The sequence below is a fragment of the Petromyzon marinus genome, chromosome 44 (assembly GCF_048934315.1).
Source record: "Petromyzon marinus isolate PM22_M1 ecotype Great Lakes invasive population chromosome 44, UKy_Petmar_22M1.pri1.0, whole genome shotgun sequence".
Taxonomy (NCBI): domain Eukaryota; kingdom Metazoa; phylum Chordata; class Hyperoartia; order Petromyzontiformes; family Petromyzontidae; genus Petromyzon; species Petromyzon marinus.
In genome coordinates this window covers 1,991,892-2,011,476 of record NC_133710.1, presented here as the reverse complement: position 1 = coordinate 2,011,476, position 19,585 = coordinate 1,991,892, and the positions used below count along the sequence as shown (strand labels likewise).

General features: G+C 50.1%; 1 protein-coding gene across 1 annotated transcript in view; it reads right to left on the bottom strand.

Moving 5' to 3' along the window:
• Positions 1-19,585, bottom strand: part of LOC116951993 (uncharacterized) — a 250,555-nt gene that overhangs the window by 192,965 nt on the left and 38,005 nt on the right. The window contains exon 2 of the mRNA XM_076073915.1: positions 8,422-8,470. Within this exon, the coding sequence (XP_075930030.1) occupies positions 8,422-8,470 (49 nt within the window). The remainder of the gene's footprint in view (positions 1-8,421; positions 8,471-19,585) is intronic.

Here is a 19,585-nt window from a genome sequence, read left to right as displayed (position 1 = left end):
GGATGACCCGAGTTCGATTCACAGCCACAGCTGACGTCAGTGACGAATGATATCGGAACCGGTCGTGGGCCCTCCTGTCTAAAAGCCCGAGCTGACGAGCATGGTCAAACGATACACTGTTACCAATGTGGGGTGAGGAGGCTCTCATCGAGCAGTGCATTGGAAAAAAATATCTTAACAGTAACCATACATTGCTCATAGCACACGTACATACGCATAAACACACATACTGCAGCCAGCCTGTGTATAAACGGACCAATTTTAGGCTCATGCATAAATAATGGTATAATAATGAAGAATAATGAATAACAATAGTACAAAATAACTCCTAGGAAAGAACAATTGGTGGGGATCACGGAATAGTCCGTAATTAGGAATTCTAAAATGAAATTTCTCTGTAATCCGTGACTCCTGCCTGGGTTTTAAGCCCAATTAGATCAATTAAGAACCCGGTATCAGCATCAATATCTCACGAATGTGGTCACCTTAACAAACTACAACACTCGGACCGAACGCACACACATAACGGAACTGAATTCCGCACGCGAACGCCAATTGCAACAATATTGGCTGAACCGGGCTAAGGTCGTTACATTTTGATTTAGTAAATAAAATCTGAATCGCAGTATCGGCGCTGAGTAGTCATCAGCAGGGACCAACAAAAGCCACGCCCAGCCCTCCCACGTTGAGCCCTGCACTTCGATGAGTTGGAGCACCCGTCAGAGACAATACCTTCATGAGAATTGCATTTGTCGATACGTTAAATAAAACGAACAGATTTACATGATTTTACTTAAAACCAAGTCATTGGAATTTCTCGCGCGAGAATATATTGTTTTATGGGTAGAAATGTTCTCCCTCAGCTTTTATGTGCATAAAAAATATAAAGTTTGCACTGAATTCAAACTAAAATGCGTGCAATCCAGTGTATTAAGTGAGCCTTCCGAGGCCTGAGCTGGGTTTCAACGCACTCCGTTGAACGGCAAAACTTGAGAATGCGAGTGGGTGGCGCTATGCCAAAAGGGCTGCGACATTTAAACATTGGGTCATAGCTCGACTCAGTCCACCGTCTCCCCTCTCCAGGATTTTGACCGAATCCGTTCCACTCTGGAGCAGGCCAACAGTGGTCGCGATGCGGGCGGACGCTGGGCCAAGGAGTCCCCACCCATTGGGAGCTGAAGTTCCAACTGGAATGGTAATGCGGTAAAAAGCCCGCTCTCTAACCGCGACAGTTACGTTCTTGACAGCGCTCGCGAATGCAGGCACCTTGTTCCGATGGCGACAAACGCAGTAACGTTCCTGGCCACGAATGAACATAGTGAGGAAACGGTCAATATTTAATAACAATGACTGCAATAATAATCTGTAAATTATATATAACAATGTTTTTTTTTTCTTTTACTTGAGTGCCGATATTCGATTGCTCTGTCATATCGCACGCTGTCAACGGTTTAGATTTTTCTTCCTCCAATTGTAATCTTGCTGACAGTGCCGTTACGGTGCTGAAATTTCCACGAGGATTGTTGCTCCCAGTGAGCAGTGGAATATCACGAAACGGCTCGCAAAAGAATGACAGCACAGAACCAGATTTGAAGTTCCTTCAAGGGGAAATTTGACTCGTCATCAGTGACGCAGCTCTCTGAAGTCTCTGAACAAATCACCCGTGCGCCCGACCTTCTCCGATATGAATAATGTTAATGTATTTATCTATCCAAAAAAGGCGGCGAAGGACGGTCAAATCACCGCCACGTGTGGAGGCCCTCGTACAGCAGTGGATTTGACAAAGGGCTGCAATTGATCATCATCATTGATACGATATAATTGGTGACGGGGCTGAGTCCATCAACTTTGTTACACTTGAGAATCCGGTTGGATCACAGGCGGCAGACGACCAAGTTGTACCGGTCTACGTCGAACTTCTTTCGCGCCGTATGTAGCCGACCGTGCTCATCGGAGGTGCGGGTGGAAGGACAACAAAAATAAACGCACAAAAAACCTCAAACTTGAGATGTCCCACGGCGCTGGCTCAGTGCTCTGGCATTGAATCACCCCCCCCCCCCCCGAGACACCGAGCCACGTGCAATTAAACTCTTACGTTCAACTGTGAGTGCGCGTCTCCTGTTTGGAGCACCCGCCTTGAGAGGAGACACCTGGGTCAACCGATACGTGAGGTGCGCACAGGCACATGCATCGTCATCATTCGTCCGTTGCTTTGCAAATCGTGAGAATAATTCCTCTCTCGGCACAATAGCAACGTAAAAACAATCAACACTTCACTGTCTCCACCTGTATCCGAATGTTTAGAACGACTTGGCCACACGTGTGAGGACGGAGTACTCATACACTCACACAGAGACCCATAGACTCACACAGAGACCCATACGCTCACACAGAGACCCATAGACTCACACAGAGACACATACACTCACACAGAGACTCATACACTCACACGTTATGTCCTAGACTTACAAAGAGACCCACAGACTCACACAGAGACACATAGACTCACACAGAGACCCGTAGACTCACAGAGATCCAGACTCACACAGAGACCCATAGACTCACATAGAGACCCATAGACTCAACAACAACAACAACCGCCATTCGCCACTAAGTGGCGGTGACGTCACCACGACGCTTGTGCCAGGCTATGTGCACCCTGAGGCCACGTGAAGTGTCGAACGCCTGCTGGCAGGAGGTCACGGGGCAGACCCAGGTGCCACGGGTCGACTGACTGACCCATAGACTCACACAGAGACCCACAGACTCACACCGAGACCCATAGGCTCACATAGAGACCCATAGACTCACACAGAGACCCATAGACTCACACAGAGACCCACAGACTCATAAAAAGACACATATACTCACACAGAGACCCATATACTCACACAGAGACCCATAGACTCACATAGAGACCCATAGACTCAACACACGGAGACCCATAGACTCAACACACCGAGACCCATAGACTCACAGATAACTATAGACTCACACAGGCACCCAAGACTCACACAGAGACCCATAGACTCACACAGAGACCCATAGACTCACCACACAGAGAGCCATAGACTCATCACACGGAGATCCATAGATTGAGCATGGAAGGAAAGTAAGGAATGGAAGAGACTGAGAGAAGACCTTTGCCCAGCAGTGGGAAGACAGCGCTGACGACGACGACGATAACACGTGGAACATATCCTACCATTTGTTAAGACATTGTACAACTTGCTCACAGGGACGCCGTGTCTTGTTCTCGTGGAGATATATTTATAAAATAAAATGGAAGATGGTTCGGCGATATCGATCTGCGTGAAGTGCAATGCAGCAATCGCAAGTAGTTTGAATTCGTTACGAATTAAATATTAACAAAGCGAGGTCCGATGGCTGTCTCAGCTGTCTCTCTCTCCCATTGTAACGGTATCAGCCCAAGGAGCTGGCATCGCTGCGGAGAACTCTGGACTTGGGCCCGGGGTTTCCTTCACGTGCGATTACGAACCGGGAGGGGGGTTCTAAAGCGTAGCCCCGAGTTGACGATCTCGGGCGCCGGTCACAAGTGACGTGAGCACGTAGCCCACAACACAGAACGGCTCAATTATTTGGGCGATGCCGCCGCCGCTGGAGTGGACAGCGGGGCACGAGCACAATAAACGAGGACACTCGGCGCACTCGTCAGCACGACCGTGGGCCATAAAATGAAAATGTATAACCGCCAATGTTTTTCTTTCAAGGCCACGGTGGGTTATTTTTTTGCCGTTGTTTTTTTGTTGTTGGCGAACGCATCCCTTTTTGACCGGCACAGAATGCGCCCACCGGCACGCGGGTAAGCCGTGCGGGTGGGAACATCGGGCAGTGGTGGCTGGGAGAGGCGTCTTGCCATGGCCTACACGCCCGTATCGTTGTCCGTCACATCTGAGAGCGACGAGAAAACCCCATTCATCACAGAACAACAGCGCAGGCCCACAAAACGCAAGCTCTGCGTAAAGCGCATCGTAAAACGTATCTGTTTAAAGTGGCTTTCTCTTTCTTTAGATATTTTCAAACGTCTTTCTCGTTTCTTCTTTCCTTGGTTGATGTTAAACTATTTTCCGCCTTTCCGTGCATAACGCCCTGAGAACAATCGTTTAGGGCGTCTTATACACTATAATAATTCTTATCATTGGGCCCATGTTGAGTAAGTGGGCGCTCGACGATTAGAATTCCCAGCAGTGAGCAGTGGTAACTATACTGAGCTGATGAGCTCCAATGAGGACGAAACCGATCCACCACAGTTGTCTGTCTCCGCATCAATGCTGCTGTCAGTCGGCCACATCTGCCAACATTTAATTTGAGGACCACAATGCAACTGTTCAGGAAATGCCGATGGTTTTTTTGCCCCAACGTCCGACATCGCCGCGTCTCATTTGAAACGCGGGGGTGGGCGGGGGGGGGGGAGGTTTACTGCACCACCAGCGTGGTCGGAAATTGACGCCACGTTTAGAGAAGGATTATTCAGAGCTCAACAGGTCAGAGGGTCTCCCTGCTCTGAACGAGCGGCGTCAGGGCATCGTCCACCTTCATCGGTTGTCCTCCACAAGTGTCGGAAATTCCACGTTCCTACGGTGGGGTGGGCCAATGTCTCTCCGCCAGGCCGAGAATGTACGCGTGACCACATCGTGACTGGAATTTTAATTTGCCGATCTTCTGCTGGGGTAAGGTAAGAGAGCTCCGAGCACATTGCCACATGTCCAGATACAAAATTGCTGTTATTGCGACAACAGTATAATAGGGCTGGTATATTTTCCCGGGCGATGAATTGGTCAGCTATCAAAGTCACTTTTTTTTCCTTAAAGCCCTGTTTTAAATCATGGGTGTCGGTCCAAATTCGAACCCAGGCCCATCAGCATTGCTGGCTCTGTTGCAGCTATTACCAGCCCTCTCGAGAAACACGGCTACCTCAGGTCGTGTAATTATAGAAATGTGGAGGGAATTAACGACCGCGCAGCATCCAGTGAGGCTGGGTTCTCAGCGTTGCTGTGGGAACGGAAACTCGATTCTGAATAGTTTTCAATGCGTTTTTCATCTTTTCAACAACAAAAAAGTCAGCGATTTCCTGGCTCAAATGAGCAATCAGGTGGTACTCACCTCCCGCTTACAGCATTCAGCCAGTAGTAGAAGTTCAACATTCCTATGGCGGAGGTGAGTCCATCCACAGGACGATCACTGCTGTGCGTTCCTGTAACGTGGCACTGCGGGCTGAGTCAACCCCCAAGCAGGATTCTAACTCGCAACCTTCCAGCTGCAAGCCGCTGGCTCTACCGCTGAGCCGCTTGGTGGGATGTTCTCTGTCTTTACGTGAACATCGTGATGGTGCCATCGGAGTCTGTCGCCAGACGGTTCGAGACATTTAAACTCGGAGCTCTTGCAGCGAGCAGCACTTGAGAAGAACGACAGGGAACTGCATTGTGGGGGGTGGAGGAGGGACACCAAAAAGGATCGGACGAGCCCCACGGTGGAACACTCAGTGATGACCGCTCAGCGCCCCGACACGGTATTGACCCTGCCCAGATTGACCCTGCCCAGATTGACCCCCCCCCCCCAGATTGACACCGCCAGAGTCACCCCCCAGATTGACCCCCCCAGATTGACCCTCCCAAATTGACCCCCCAGATTGAATCTCCCAGATTGACCCCCCCCACCAGAGTGACCCCCCCAGATTGACCCCCCAGATTGACCCCCCAAGATTGACCCCCCAGATTGACCCCCCAAGATTGACCCCCCCCCCAGATTGACCTTCTCCCCCCAACCCCCCCGAGCCACCCCGGCACCTCTGACCTTGGAACACAAAGAGATCCGATTCTGACCGCTGGTGCCGCTGCCGCTGTGCGTGGCCAAGGCGGAGGCCCTGCCTGGCGGGTGACCGGGCAGGGCCTCTTCCCGGGCGGTGGAATTCACTTCCGCCAGACGCCCGGTCCGCGCCCGCTCCCCTCGACCGATTCCAGTCGCGCCTTCAGACACTCCCTTCACGTATCTACTCTTCGCTTCCTTCACGTATATACACGTCACCTTCGCCCGTCGGGTGTTTATTTTACTCCGCGAGGTGTTCCTTTCACGAGCCTGCGAGCTTTTATTAGTTTCTCTTTTTTTATTGCGTTCGTTCAAAAATATTTTTTAATTCCTGTTTTTATCTACGTACAGCACTTTGCGACCTTCCGGGTGAAATGTGCTTCAATATTGTAAAAGGTAAAAAAATAACAATTATTATTATTACGAGGTAACAAATATAAATTCTTGTCATATATAGATTATAGGTTTGTTGAAATATAATTGTTTTCCTATATATATATTCCAATCCATGACAGACAACTTGATGTGACCCAATTCACCCTTGTGAAAGAGACAAATGAATTGCGTGTCTCAACGGGGCCTGCAATCCAAAGTGCACCTAGCATGGCACAAGCGTCGTGGCGACGTCACCGCCACTTGGTTAAACAAGAGATACTGCTGCTGCCACTTACAAACCCGAAGCAAACTTGAATCACATCCTAACTAATGCCACTAATCGAGCCACCGGTGGCATCAGCTGCATGGAACTTGTCGCTATTGAAACGTTCCCGATTGCTCCGTGCTGAACCTCTTCGATCTGCCACCGCGGGCTGCTTATGGAGGAGGAGCAGGAGGAGCAGGGGTTACGAAGGGGAGAATAAATGTCACGCAACTCTGGCGCTTCGACTCGCAGCTGGAAAGTTGACAGACGTGAATCTGGGTCAGGGGTCAAGTCGGCTCCACCGTACTCTCTGTGGCTCGATACAAAAACGATCACCGCCATGGGGCACGGGCAAGTCAACGGCGGTCATCCCACGCACGGACCTGCGCCTGTGTTGGCAACGTGGAATCTGCCACACCCGCTCAATGGAGGCGAGCGTAGTTCACTCCTCGCGTGAACGGCCACGGTCAATCTACTGCTAGATGAAGGCCTCCACGAGACGCAGTTCTGCGATGTAACAATCCGCACAGCAGCCGACCGTCTTTGTTTGGTGGTCAGCCAAAAGCCGCTGTTAGGATGACCGGAGTTTGCGTAAATGGTTTATGCTCCTTGAAGAGATCAGCAACTTGCGTGTGATGTTCACTCTGAACAACAAAAAAATGCATTTCCTGCAGAGCGGAGGTCCTTCCGCGTCCTTCAAGCACAACGTTGCAATGTTACGCTTCCGAACTTTAATATAACTTCGTTTGAACATTAACCTGGCCTCCTCTTGACACACTTTATGAACCAATCACGTGTTTTTGGTTTTTTACAGCTGCCGTCGAGGGTGAGCGGGGCCGGTGCTTAGCTGGGCAACAGGCTGGGCCCTGTACCGCGAAATGATTTGGCAGTTTAAAAAAACATCATTTATTCGCGATTTCCACATGGGAGGAAAGTGGGAAAACCTGAGAGCCCACTCATACGGATAGGTGAGCAGCCCACTCACACTAATCCCATCTGTAGGCCACTGTGAGTAGGCGAGCCTCTCACGCCACGATCTCTGCCCAGTTACAGGTGCGCCGATGGCTCGCGAAGGGCACCGCACTGGGGCGTGAATGCCGACCAAGGCGCCGCCGTACAAACCCACGCGATGTGGCCCATCGGCCACAAAAAAAAAAAACAGAGCGCCGCTGGCGAAGTTAGCGCCGATGCTTTTACTCTTCGTTCAGGTTATTTTTGTTACGGATACGCTCGACGTTCTTGCCATTGCATGCGCAGCAATTAACCTTGCGCTGGGGGACATTTGTCGCGATGTTACATTTCACTGCCAAATGCACTGCCAGTTTTATTTACTTTAGCGGAGTCGAATCGCCGCCAAGCGCCGCTTATTTCAAATCAGCGCCGAGTTGCCCTCGGCCCCCAACGCTGTCAATTATACGTTCCTATGGCGGGGGACCGGTCTCTTTAGGACAACCTCTGGTAACGTTCCTGAAAGTGGCACTCATATTTTATCAATCTGGAAAACACGACGAGTCATAAACCCTCCCGGACAAGAACGCCACGGTGGCGAGGAGATGTTAACTACCTCGCCTGGTATGCAGCAGGTTGTGGGTTCGAACCCGATCCCGATCCTGACGCCTGCTGTATATTTGGAATGTGCAAATCTCTCTCTCTCTCTCCGTGGTCGTGTGAATTTTTTCTCTACGTCCTCCCCTTTTTTCCTCAACGTTTATAATCAGCATCACACGTTCAGAGTATTTGGCTGCTATAAATGTCCACATGATGATAAGCGACTTAATTGAGATATCATTTGTGATAGCCAGGTCGCTTCTGAAAACGAGCCACACAGCTCAGTCGGGGCCTTACCTGGTCAAAAAAACAAATACACATTGTGAAATAGTTATAATAGGAACGAAATATGACAACACATCGAGACAAACAACTTTGAGAGTGAGAGAGATCGAGAGACGCCTCACCGTCAAGGTCTGCAGCCTCTCCTTCTGTAGCTGAGCCACCACATCCATCCTGGGGAAGAAGAAAAGGAAGACGCACGCTCAGAAACGGTGCCTCGCAGAGCTCGCAGAGTCCCCAGGCAGCCGCACCGATCCCTGGCTGCTGCTGCAGCGGCGGCGGCGGCGGTGGCGAGAAGGAGCGCAAAGCGCACGGCACCAGCCGACAACGCCAGCAGCGAACAACGCCACGGGGACAAATGACCGGGAGAGCGCGAACGAGCGAGCGAGCAAGCGAAGTGATTCAGGGTGGTGAGATTTGTGAACTCAACTTGGCAGTCGTTCCCTCCCACTTTCCCCTCCCTCAATTTTCCACTCACCCCCTCCCTATCTCCCTCCTACCCACCATACACTCCCCCCCCCCTCCCCAACACTCTGTCTCTCTGTGCCCACCCCCATCGTTTCGCCCGCTTTCCTTTTCCACTCTATATCACCACTCTTTATTGCCACTCTATGTCACCACTCTATATCACCACTCCGCTATCGTTTTCCCATTTTCCTCGCCGCGCGCGGTGGCTACCATTTTTCAGCGGCATCGCCCGATGAGATGGTGTGGGTTGTTGTTCTTTATGGAGTTTTTGTTGTTACTGTCGCTGGATACAGAGAGAAATTTGCATTTGTGAACCAGTTCTTACCTGGGTTCTGTTATTTCACATTCTCTAACCGTCTGCAAGGGAATATTCCAAAAATGCGCCGACTGCTGGCCTGGCGGAATTCTTGTTTTGCTAAATTTGTTCTTTTAAATCTAGAGAGGTTTTTTTTTTTACTCACAAAATACGGACATTCGTGAAAATAACCCTCGCGGATGTTGGCTTTGTAGACTTTATTTCTCCACGATCTGACTGCGGTGAAATCCAGCAAATGTGCTCCACGTCCCGATGCTGAAGGCAGTTAAATTATAATTATCTGAGATTATGCGAAAGCCTGTTGGAAAAAAAATGATTAAAACACAAACAGAACCTGCAGCCAAAACTCACGAGATATGAGCCTGTTAATTACATTTTTGTTTTTGCCTGTGGCCAGATCACAAGAATGCACCTGATCTCATCGGATCTCGGAGGCTAAGCAAAATAATTTGAGGCTAAGCAGAGTTGAGCCTGGACAGTGATTGGACGGGTGCCCACCGTGCATGTCGGTTTGCCACAGGTGATGGACAGGGCTGCGGCTAGACTGCAAGCAGGAGAAGGTAGTGCAGTGAAATCCATTGTTGTACTGCGCTTCTATGCTCCCATATCTATGGGCACCAACCTTCACCAACATTGCAAAGACATATCTGTGCGCTGGTGAAGTATGGTCAAATAAACCGCTACCAGCCACGTGGATTGACAAGACGGCTCGAGTAAAGAAACATTTTCAAGCCGTGTGATGTTACGCCACGGTGGCTAGGAGATGTTAACTACGTCGCCTGGTATACAGGAGATCATGGGTTCGAACCGGATCCTGACGCCTGCTGTATATTTGGGAGTTTTCATGTTCTCCCCGTGGTCGCGTGGAGTTTTCTCCAGGTCCTCCGGTTTTTCTCTCCACGTTTAAAATAAACATCACGCGTTTATAATATTTGGCTGCTATAAATGTCCACGTGATAAGCCACTTCGTTGAGCTATCATTTTGTGGCCAGGTCGCTGCTGAAAAAATCCTACACAGCTCAGTGAGGCCTTACCTTGTAAAATAAAAAAGTTCAATATGGAAAGGTGGAATATGTGGAATATATATCGTTTTATTAAAAAATGTTTTTTATTGCGGAGGAAAACCACTTAGTAGTCTCAAGGCTCATCGCCAGGAGGGGTCCTGCGCGATCTCTAGGTTTGTCTGCACACAGTGGCAACCTTGGCGAACAGCCATGCTCACAAGAAGATCACGCACATCAAAACAGCAGCATCACCACCCCCCACACTCTCTCACTGACGACACAGCCATCCCTCCGACGTGCCCCACCCGGCAGACCCTCACTCAACACACACTCACCGATTGCCACCACCACCACCACCGCCGCCGCACGAGCCACCAACCTCTACAACCTCTACAACCACAACAACAACAACCGCCTTTGGCCACTGAGTGACGGTGACATCATCACGGCGCTTGTGCCACGCCAGGCGCAAGTGAAGTGTCGAAGGCTCCCCGCTGCCAGAAGGTTACGGGACAGACCCAGGTGCCATGCGTTGACCGATTACTGGCAGATGCACCAGCTGCACTGCCTTCACTGTGCCAACAGCACACACCACAACCCCGCAGCATCCTGGTTTTTTCTCCCCCGCAGTAGTCATCAAGGCGTCAGCCCTCCGCTGCAGTCTCTCCCACTCAGAACGTTAACCCCCCTGTGTCGCTCGTGGGCGTTACTACATTAAGGCGCCTTGAGACATTAATGGAAGGTGCCTTACAAGTAAATGTAAATTATTATTATTACGCTTTACTCCACGCGTTCCCCTACCCAGTCGGACTGTACGCTGTAACCTTCGTTTTCCTTGCTTTCTTTCAATGAAAATACTTCTCATTCAAAATAAATACATTTTTAACATCCATACAGATAGATCGATTAGAACCTGCGGCTATCTCCAACCCTGGCACTGTGAATGTGTGTACGACAGGCGGAGAGCAGCAGGCTTGGCTTGTGCAGGCGCTACGCATGGGTGACGGCGGTGGTGGTGGTGGTGGTGGTGACAGCGGCGGTGGTGGTGGTGACGGCGGCGGTGGTGGTGGTGGTGGTGGTGACGGCGGCGGCGGTGGTGGTGGTGGTGGCGGCGGCCCCGCACTGCGTTCACCAACAGCCGCCTATCGCTACGAAGTGACGGTGATGTCACCACGGCGCCCGTGCCAGGCCAGGTGCACTTTGAGGCCACGTGAAGTGTCGAAGGCTCGCTGGCAGGAGGAGGTCACGGGACAGGCCCAGCAGGTGCCATGGGTTGGCTGACAGATGACTGGCAGATGCAACAGCTGTACCCCCTTCGATGCCAACTTGACTCAAAGCTTTCGTGACTGCAGGAATTCATATTCGTTGAGTCTTTCGTTAGTTGTTATTTTCGGCTCTCTGATTTGGCATTAGAAGGTTAAATTTCCCCACACTAACACAACTACCTCGCTCGCCGAGCTCAACGTTGCTGCACTGCGATCTGCCATAAACAGGCTAATCTCTCACATAAACATGCTAATCTCCAACATTGAAATGCTAATCTCTCACATCAACATGCTAATCTCTCACATTAACATGTCAATCTCTCACATTAACATGCTAATCGCTCGCTTTAACATGCTAATATCTTATATTAACATGCTAATATCTCACATTAACATGTTAATCTCTGACATTAACATGCTAATCTCTCACATTAACATAGCCACCTCCACGCCCTCGTCGTGGAGGCCGCTCTCCGATCTTACAATAACATGCTAATTTCTGACATTAACATCACTAGCCACGCCCACTTCGTTTATGACCCTTGGGCCACGCCCATTTTAAACCTTTAAAACAGTCTGCCTCAGCAGCTTTCCCCCTTATTTTTCTTCCTGATGACGATCGCTTGCGTTGTGATCGAAACGTCATAGTTTTTGGTTATTTTTTTGTTATTTTATTTTAACCTATCTACGTGACTTTACCGAAAGACCCAAAGAATATGCCAACTTGTTGAATTTTATCCGCCCAGCGCTCCGCTCGTTGTTGTGAGCGTCGCTCCTCTGCCCTCTGTTGTTGTTGGAGGGCGACTGCCTCCAACTGCCCAGTAGCGTCCTTCACGAGCCTCCTCCACAGAGGCCGATCTTGACACCGCTGGTACCGGTCTTCGGCAAGTCCACTCAGCTCCACATCCTCCCGTATCGCATCAGCTCCATCTCCTCTCCAGCCCGCGTCGTTCCCGTTTAGCCCCCCTCTATGCGACCATACAAAACCTGCTTGGGCATGCGGTGGCTGGGCATGCGGGCTGCGTGACCCAACCAATGCAGCCTTGCTCACACACGCACTCGTCCTCATTGGCCGGGGCCAGGTCATCTTCCACACCCTCACTCGAGAGCATCCCGCACACATTCATCGCGTGGCTCGCGATCCAACCGTGAATCGCGACTCCCAAGAATCGCCCGTAACATCTCCACGAAGCTTCCACCAACGGACTCGCTCGCCTCTCTCCCCCCCACCTTTCCTCCTCTAATGTCTCTTCCCCTCTCCTCCGTGTGCACTCCATTCCAGCTGCCTAGGCCCTCTGTCCAACCCCTGCAGGTCAGCCTCTACAATTCAGCCTCCCCGTGACTATTTAAAACATTTTATTTATTTTTACCAGGTAGCTCATTTTCAGAAGCGACGAGGTGGCAAGTGATAGCCCGACGAGGTGGCTTATCACGTGGACATTTACGGTAGACAAATACTCTAACCGCGTCACGTTGAATCGAAATGTGCAGGGGAAACCCGGAGTACCCGGAGAAAAATCCACGAGGCCACGGGGAGAGAGAGACACGCAAACTCCAAATATACAGCAGCAGGCGTCAGGGTCGGGATCTAACCCACGACCTCCTGTACACCTGGAACTCCCTCCCTGCTTGACATCCACACTAACAACGATGCCCTCCTTCCGTCCCTCGCTGCCCTCTTCCAGTGGGGACTTTAGAAGTTCCCCTGCTCCTGCGCCCACAGCCACTGCACACGTGCAGGCCTTTGTGTCGATCCACTGCTGGATGAGGGCCTCCGCACGCCGATCGGCGAGGGAGTAGGGTACAACTGCAGCAGGCCTTTAGCAACCTGTCCAAGCCGCTATCCAGGCTCACGCCTACTCAGCTGCTGAGATCTAACAAATCCGGGTGCATTGTGGGCGATTAGGTCACGGCCGTGTCTTGCTCTCCTGTGTTTAGTCTCATCAGCACGGGCCTGTCGAGCTCTTTCGTCCTCTCACTCTTACCAAACCCATGCCCTCCTACGCCTCGATCGCTATCCTCGTGAGACAATCTTTTTTTCCCACGGTGACCACAAAAAACAGCCCCACATCCCTCCCCATCCCGGTTGCGATAACCGCCATCCTCCCACGCCTCCCGGCAACCCCACGTAGTCCTCCCCATGTACGGGCATCCCGAGATGCGGTAGCTCCTTCGATGATTTCAAATCTGAACTCCGTTGGAATTTGTCACTTGTTACAGGATGCAAAACTCTGGACCCGGTTTTTTTTGTGTCCTCCTGGCTCTCCATAAGTGTCCTCGCTCAAACAACCAAACGGGGCCTGCGCTCATTTTCTATTGGTAGTGCTGAGCAAGTGGATGGCAATTCCATATTTCTTTGGCTGGGATAATGATTGTGATGTGATGATGATTTCAAATGACCTTCTCGATAGCGACTAAATACCAGGAGCATCTCTAGACACTTTTTTGTGTTTAGTTTGTTGTCCTTCCCACGCACCTCCGGTTAGCATGGTTGGCTACGTACGGTGTGAAAGAAGTTATACATACATACATTGTACGGTAGTGGCTCTGTGGAGTCCCAGAGGCACGCTTTGCAGCAGTGAGCGTTGGCGACTATACTGCGCTGATGAGTACAAATTAGGGTGAATCCTAACGAGGATGAAACCAATTATGATGGGACCGGTACCACCACAGGTGTCTTATCACTGCACCGCTGCTGATGCCACTCGCTTACATTTGCCCAAATGTATTGTGATGATGATCTAAGACAAGACGGAGCACAATTCACATCTTCAGGAAATGCTGACGGTTATCGCAGAATGCACAGGGCCCGTGGGCCTTGTACGCATGTTCGTGTGTTAATTGCAGCGCATATATGTTCTACCGGCCTGTACTGTTACTCTGTCACGATGACGGCTGTTTCCTTGTCAATTTACAGATCTCATCGAATACACTCAATCTATAGATGGGAGAAAAAGAGGGACTTCTCGAATATCAGAATTTCATAGGAAAGCCAGTGAAAACTCTCTACGAAGTGTAGTACATATTTTACCATCCCCCGAGTGGAAAGGTACAGTGAGGGAAAAAAGTATTTGATCCCCTGCTGATTTTGTACGTTTGCCCACTGAAAAATAAATGATCAGTCTATAATTTTAATGGTAGGTTCATTTGAACAGTGAGAGACAGAATAACAACAACAAAATCTAGAAAAACGCATGTCAAAAATGTTATAAATTGATTTGCATTTTAATGAGGGAAATAAGTATTTGACCCCTCTGCAAAACATGACTTAGTATTTGGTGGAAAAACCCTTGTTGACAATCGCAGAGGTCAGACGTTTCTTATAGTTGGCCACCAGGTTTGCACACATCTCAGGAGGGATTTTGTCCCACTCCTCTTTGCAGATCTTCTCCAAGGCATTAAGGTTTCGAGGCTGACGTTTGGCAACTCGAACCTTCAGCTCCCTCCACAGATTTTCTATGGGATTAAGGTCTGGAGATTGGCTAGGCCACTCCAGGACCTTAATGTGCTTCTTCTTGAGCCACTCCTTTGTTGCCTTGGCCGTGTGTTTTGGGTCATTGTCATGCTGGAATACCCATCCACGACCCATTTTCAATGCCCTGGCTGAGGGAAGGAGGTTTTCACCCAAGATTTGACGGTACATGGCCCTGTCCATCGTCTCTTTGATGTGGTGAAGTTGTCCTGTCCCCTTAGCAGAAAAACAACCCCAAAGCATAATGTTTCCACCTCCATGTTTGACGGTGGGGATGGTGTTCTTGGGGTCATAAGCAGCATTCCTCCTCCTCCAAACACGGCGAGTTGAGTTGATGCCAAAGAGCTCCATTTTGGTCTCATATGACCACAACACTTTCACCCAGTTGTCCTCTGAATCATTCAGATGTTCATTGGCAAACTTCAGACGGGCATGTATATGTGCTTTCTTGAGCAGGAGGACCTTGCGGGCGCTGCAGGATTTCAGTCCTTCACGGCGTAGTGTGTTACCAATTGTTTTCTTGGTGACTATGGTCCCAGCTGCCTTGAGATCATTGACAAGATCCTCCCGTGTAGTTCTGGGCTGATTCCTCACCGTTCTCATGATCATTGCAACTCCACGAGGTGAGATCTTGCATGGAGCCCCAGGCCGAGGGAGATTGACAGTTCTTTTATGTTTCTTCCATTTGCGAATAATCGCACTAACTGTTGTCACCTTCTCACCAAGCTGCTTGGCAATGGTCTTGTAGCCCATTCCAGCCTTGTGTAGGTCTACAATCTTGTCCCTGACATCCTTGGAGAGCTCTTTGGTCTTAGCCATGGTGGAGAGTTTGGAATCTGATTGATTGATTGCTTCTGTGGACAGGTGTCTTTTATACAGGTAACAAGCTGAGATTAGGAGCACTCCCAAATACATTTATAACATTTTTTACATGCGTTTTTCTGGATTTTGTTATTGTTATTCTGTCTCTCGCTGTTAAAATAAACCTACCATTAAAATTATAGACCGATCATTTCTTTGTCAGTGGGCAAACGTACAAAATCAGCAGGGGATCAAATACTTTTTTCCCTCACTGTAACTTGAGGTGAGTGAGCCCTTCAACCAGAAACTAGAATTGGCTCGCTTGAGTGGCCAGATTGGACCTCACGGTGCTGCTGACCACAAGACGAATGCTCGAGCCGTAGGGCTCGAAGCGTGCATCGTGATGCCCTCCCTCTGAACGCCGGGCACGGTGAAGTAAACGACAATGGACGAAGTTCGTCGATCGTGCCTTTTAAACGCGGAGGAAGAGAGCGATTAACGCACGGCTGTCAACCCACAGCTGTCAACCCACACGGTTTACCCCGTATTCTTGTACAGGGAAATTCAGTTTTCAGGTCCATACGGCGAACAGCCGTTTCAATACGGGCAACAACAACAACAAATGCTTGTCTGTTTGTGTTTCACCCTTGTGATGATGGGACTTTGTAGAATTAACGTTGAGATTTATAAGGGGCACGGGGTGACCAGCAAGGTCTGAATTGGTCTGTAATAAGGTAGGGCACTGATCAGGGGTTGGGAGCTATGTTAACGTTGCCGACCAATCAAGAGTGACGCACCTTGCACGCGCAACGTATTGTGCGTTGTTTGCCGACGTAACTCGCTGGACCACCCGTCCCGAACTGGACGTCCGTGAAACAAAGCGCTTCGCAGCTCATCTGATTCTCGCAGGATACATTTAAGATTCTGATTCTCAATGATTGACGTGCATTGCCCCAACAGATCGGGGGAGAGGAGGAGGCGGAGGCACAGCGATGCGGTCACAGCGAGAAAATAATTTAAATGGGAGGCACAACACGGGGCAGAAACTGCTGGCATTTGTGTTGCCGTGAATATTTACACCGTGGGGTTTTGTTGTTGTTGTTGTATCGCCGCGGGCCGCCCAACGTAAACGTCACGCTCCAGCGATCAGAATTCATTTCGAGAGGCGTGGTCACGTGGTTGTCACGACAGCGCCCTCGAGTGGCTGCACGCCCCGGCTGGGATCACGTGATCCCCCAGGCCCCGTGGGAATGTGCAGTGCACACTGGGATTTTATTGGGATCTATAAAGGATCCACGTGAGCCTATGGAGAGCCCCAATGCATGGGCGGTATTTTAAATCCATCGTGATCCACCATACATAAACTGGAGACTCCGTGTATCGTCAGTTTCCACAACCAACGTTATGATTCACAATTATATTTTTGTGGGAGGTTGGGGGGGGGGAATTCGGCCACGGAGGGGAAAAAAATGATCCGGCCAAATTTGTGGCCGTAAGACCGTCCACCGCCACCCACGACGTAGCCACGCAAATTAGAACGCCACGTGGACACTTTGCCCTCGTTGAATGCCGAGAGCCACAACTGACAAGCCAAGTTGCTGATGCTGGAGAGGAGTTCGATGGCGACGCGTCTATATACCTTGAACTTCTTTCGCATCGCGCGTAGCCAACCGCGCGAATCGGAGGCGCGGCATGACAGTGGCGATAATGGAGCTTGGACCAACGGTGGATTTTAACTCGCCATCTCGCAACTGACGGGCAGAAAAAAATGACATTTACGCGAGGGTGTTTATGGGTCCTCCCAGGATACCTTGCGCCGTAAATCTATTTTGTCCACGTGTTTATTTCTCCCAGTTCACGGCGATTGGCGGCGGCTGTAGGGGATGTTCGCTGCTCGAGTGGTCCAAATGTTGCTCCGCTTGCAGCGCCGTACTGTACCGTATTTCGCAAAGTGCTTACCCCTTCGCTGGTTATATTGAGACGTCTCTCCCGGGAGGAAATTGTGGAATGTGGAGGGAATAGCGGTGAAAGGGCACCCGGCCTGGGTACCTTCCTCGGAGGTGGTCCCTTCAGTTGAGATGTTCAAAAAAAATGACAAAAAATTCTCACCAAACTCTTGCATTCGTTTCACGCCTTTAAAGAGGCACTGGTCAAGCATCCCTCCCCGCTCAAATTCCACCCGCGAGATAAAAAAACTATTTTTTATTTTACCAGGTAACACCCGGTTAGCTACATAGCTCTTTATTTGAGAGTTGCCACCTGGCCACCGCAAATAGATAGCCCAACAAAGTGGCTTTATCGTGTGGAGATTTATAGCAGCCAAATACTCTAAACACGTGATGGTGCTTCTAAATGTGATTCCGCTTTGGTAGTTAAATTGGAATCGCTTTGGTAGTTAAATTGGTACCGGTTTTCATGACGTCAACAGCGGGTGTCCGATGGACAGAACGATCCTGGCATGGGAACGTGGAACTTTCGCCGCTTAACGTACGTAAACACCCGTCACCACATTGTGGGGGGTGTTGTTCCGCATTCGGTGTTTGTGACCTGCGCTTGCGCCATGCGGCATCTTGAGATGCTCGCGGCATTCAGAAGCTTTGCAAAATTATTGTGGTCGTTGATATTTGTCGTCGAGGTGAGTGACATTCATCTCCCCCCACCCCCCCCCCCCCCCCCCCCCCAATGAATCTGCTCGCGTTGAGCGACACGCGCCCGTCACGCAGATGATCCGGAGCCAAGGCTGACGCATCGCACAGCGGAACCCCTCGCACCGTGAAGCTGCCCCTGCAAACTTTACCGGCAAGAGGACTGGCACGCCAACTCAAGGTAAACAACAACAAAAACAACGAACACTTTGATCTCAGAGTCAGCTGGGAGACCTGCTGGCTTACACCGACCTCACGGACAGTGGGCAGCTTCGAGTCAGCTACGAACGCTTCTGCTGCGGCGGACACGCGATTCGAAAACCCCCCAACGCTGCGACTCAACGCAAATCGATGGAGCGCATCACCGTCGCTTGTACCCCTCCGATCCTCCGATGGTGAGGAATTGAAGGCGTTCGCTGGGCATCTACGGAGGCGACCGCATGGCTAAACAACCTAGAGTGAGGTTTAATCGTGCGCTATTCTTTTTTTAAAGGGCAATTGCCCACAATGCCGCCCGTTGACATCGTTACTCTTTGGTTCTATTCGGTAAAGTCACGTAGGTAAAAAATAAAACAACAAAAATCACGACGTTTCGGCCACAACACAAGCGGCCTTCATCAGGTGAAGGGACCAGACTGTCTCGAGGACAGCGCTGGAGTGAAACACAGCTAAGCTCAGACCGCGACCTTTAAGCTGTGTGAGAGAAATTAAGGTGCCTTGACAAAGGAATTAGCATAAAAATTAGCATTTAATTGGCCGACTTAGCATGATGAACGGTGTAGAGGTGGTGTACATGCGGGTGAACATGCCGGTTGGCGCGGGGGGGGGAGGGGGAGTTTACCTATTGATGGTGTGAAAAGGGAATTTTAAGAGCTGCGAAAGTTTGGGGTACCACTACTTGAAAAAATATACTGTACCATTGAAAATTAGTTTAATGTTTGGTTCAATTTAGAACATCTTTCCAATGGTTGCTTAATTTGAAACCATCTTCTCGGTTGAAATTGTGTCTGTGTTTGTAGATCTGAATTGCCTTGTTTTTGTGCGGCTGCGCCGTTCACGGACGCATCCGGCTGCTTCCGCTCGCTGTGCCCTGTGCATTGCGGCCAACGCAGCAACAACAGCAGGGCCACGGGATAATTTATGAGATTCACATTTATAACTGTGGATATTCTAACACGCAGCTACACGGAAGAGGAGGAGGTGAAAGAAGAAGATCCGAATCGTTGCATCGCTGGAGCCAATAAACAATTTTCCAATATTCGTAGCAAGTGACGCCGGACAATCTTCCACGTTTATGTTCACATCGCACACCACCACC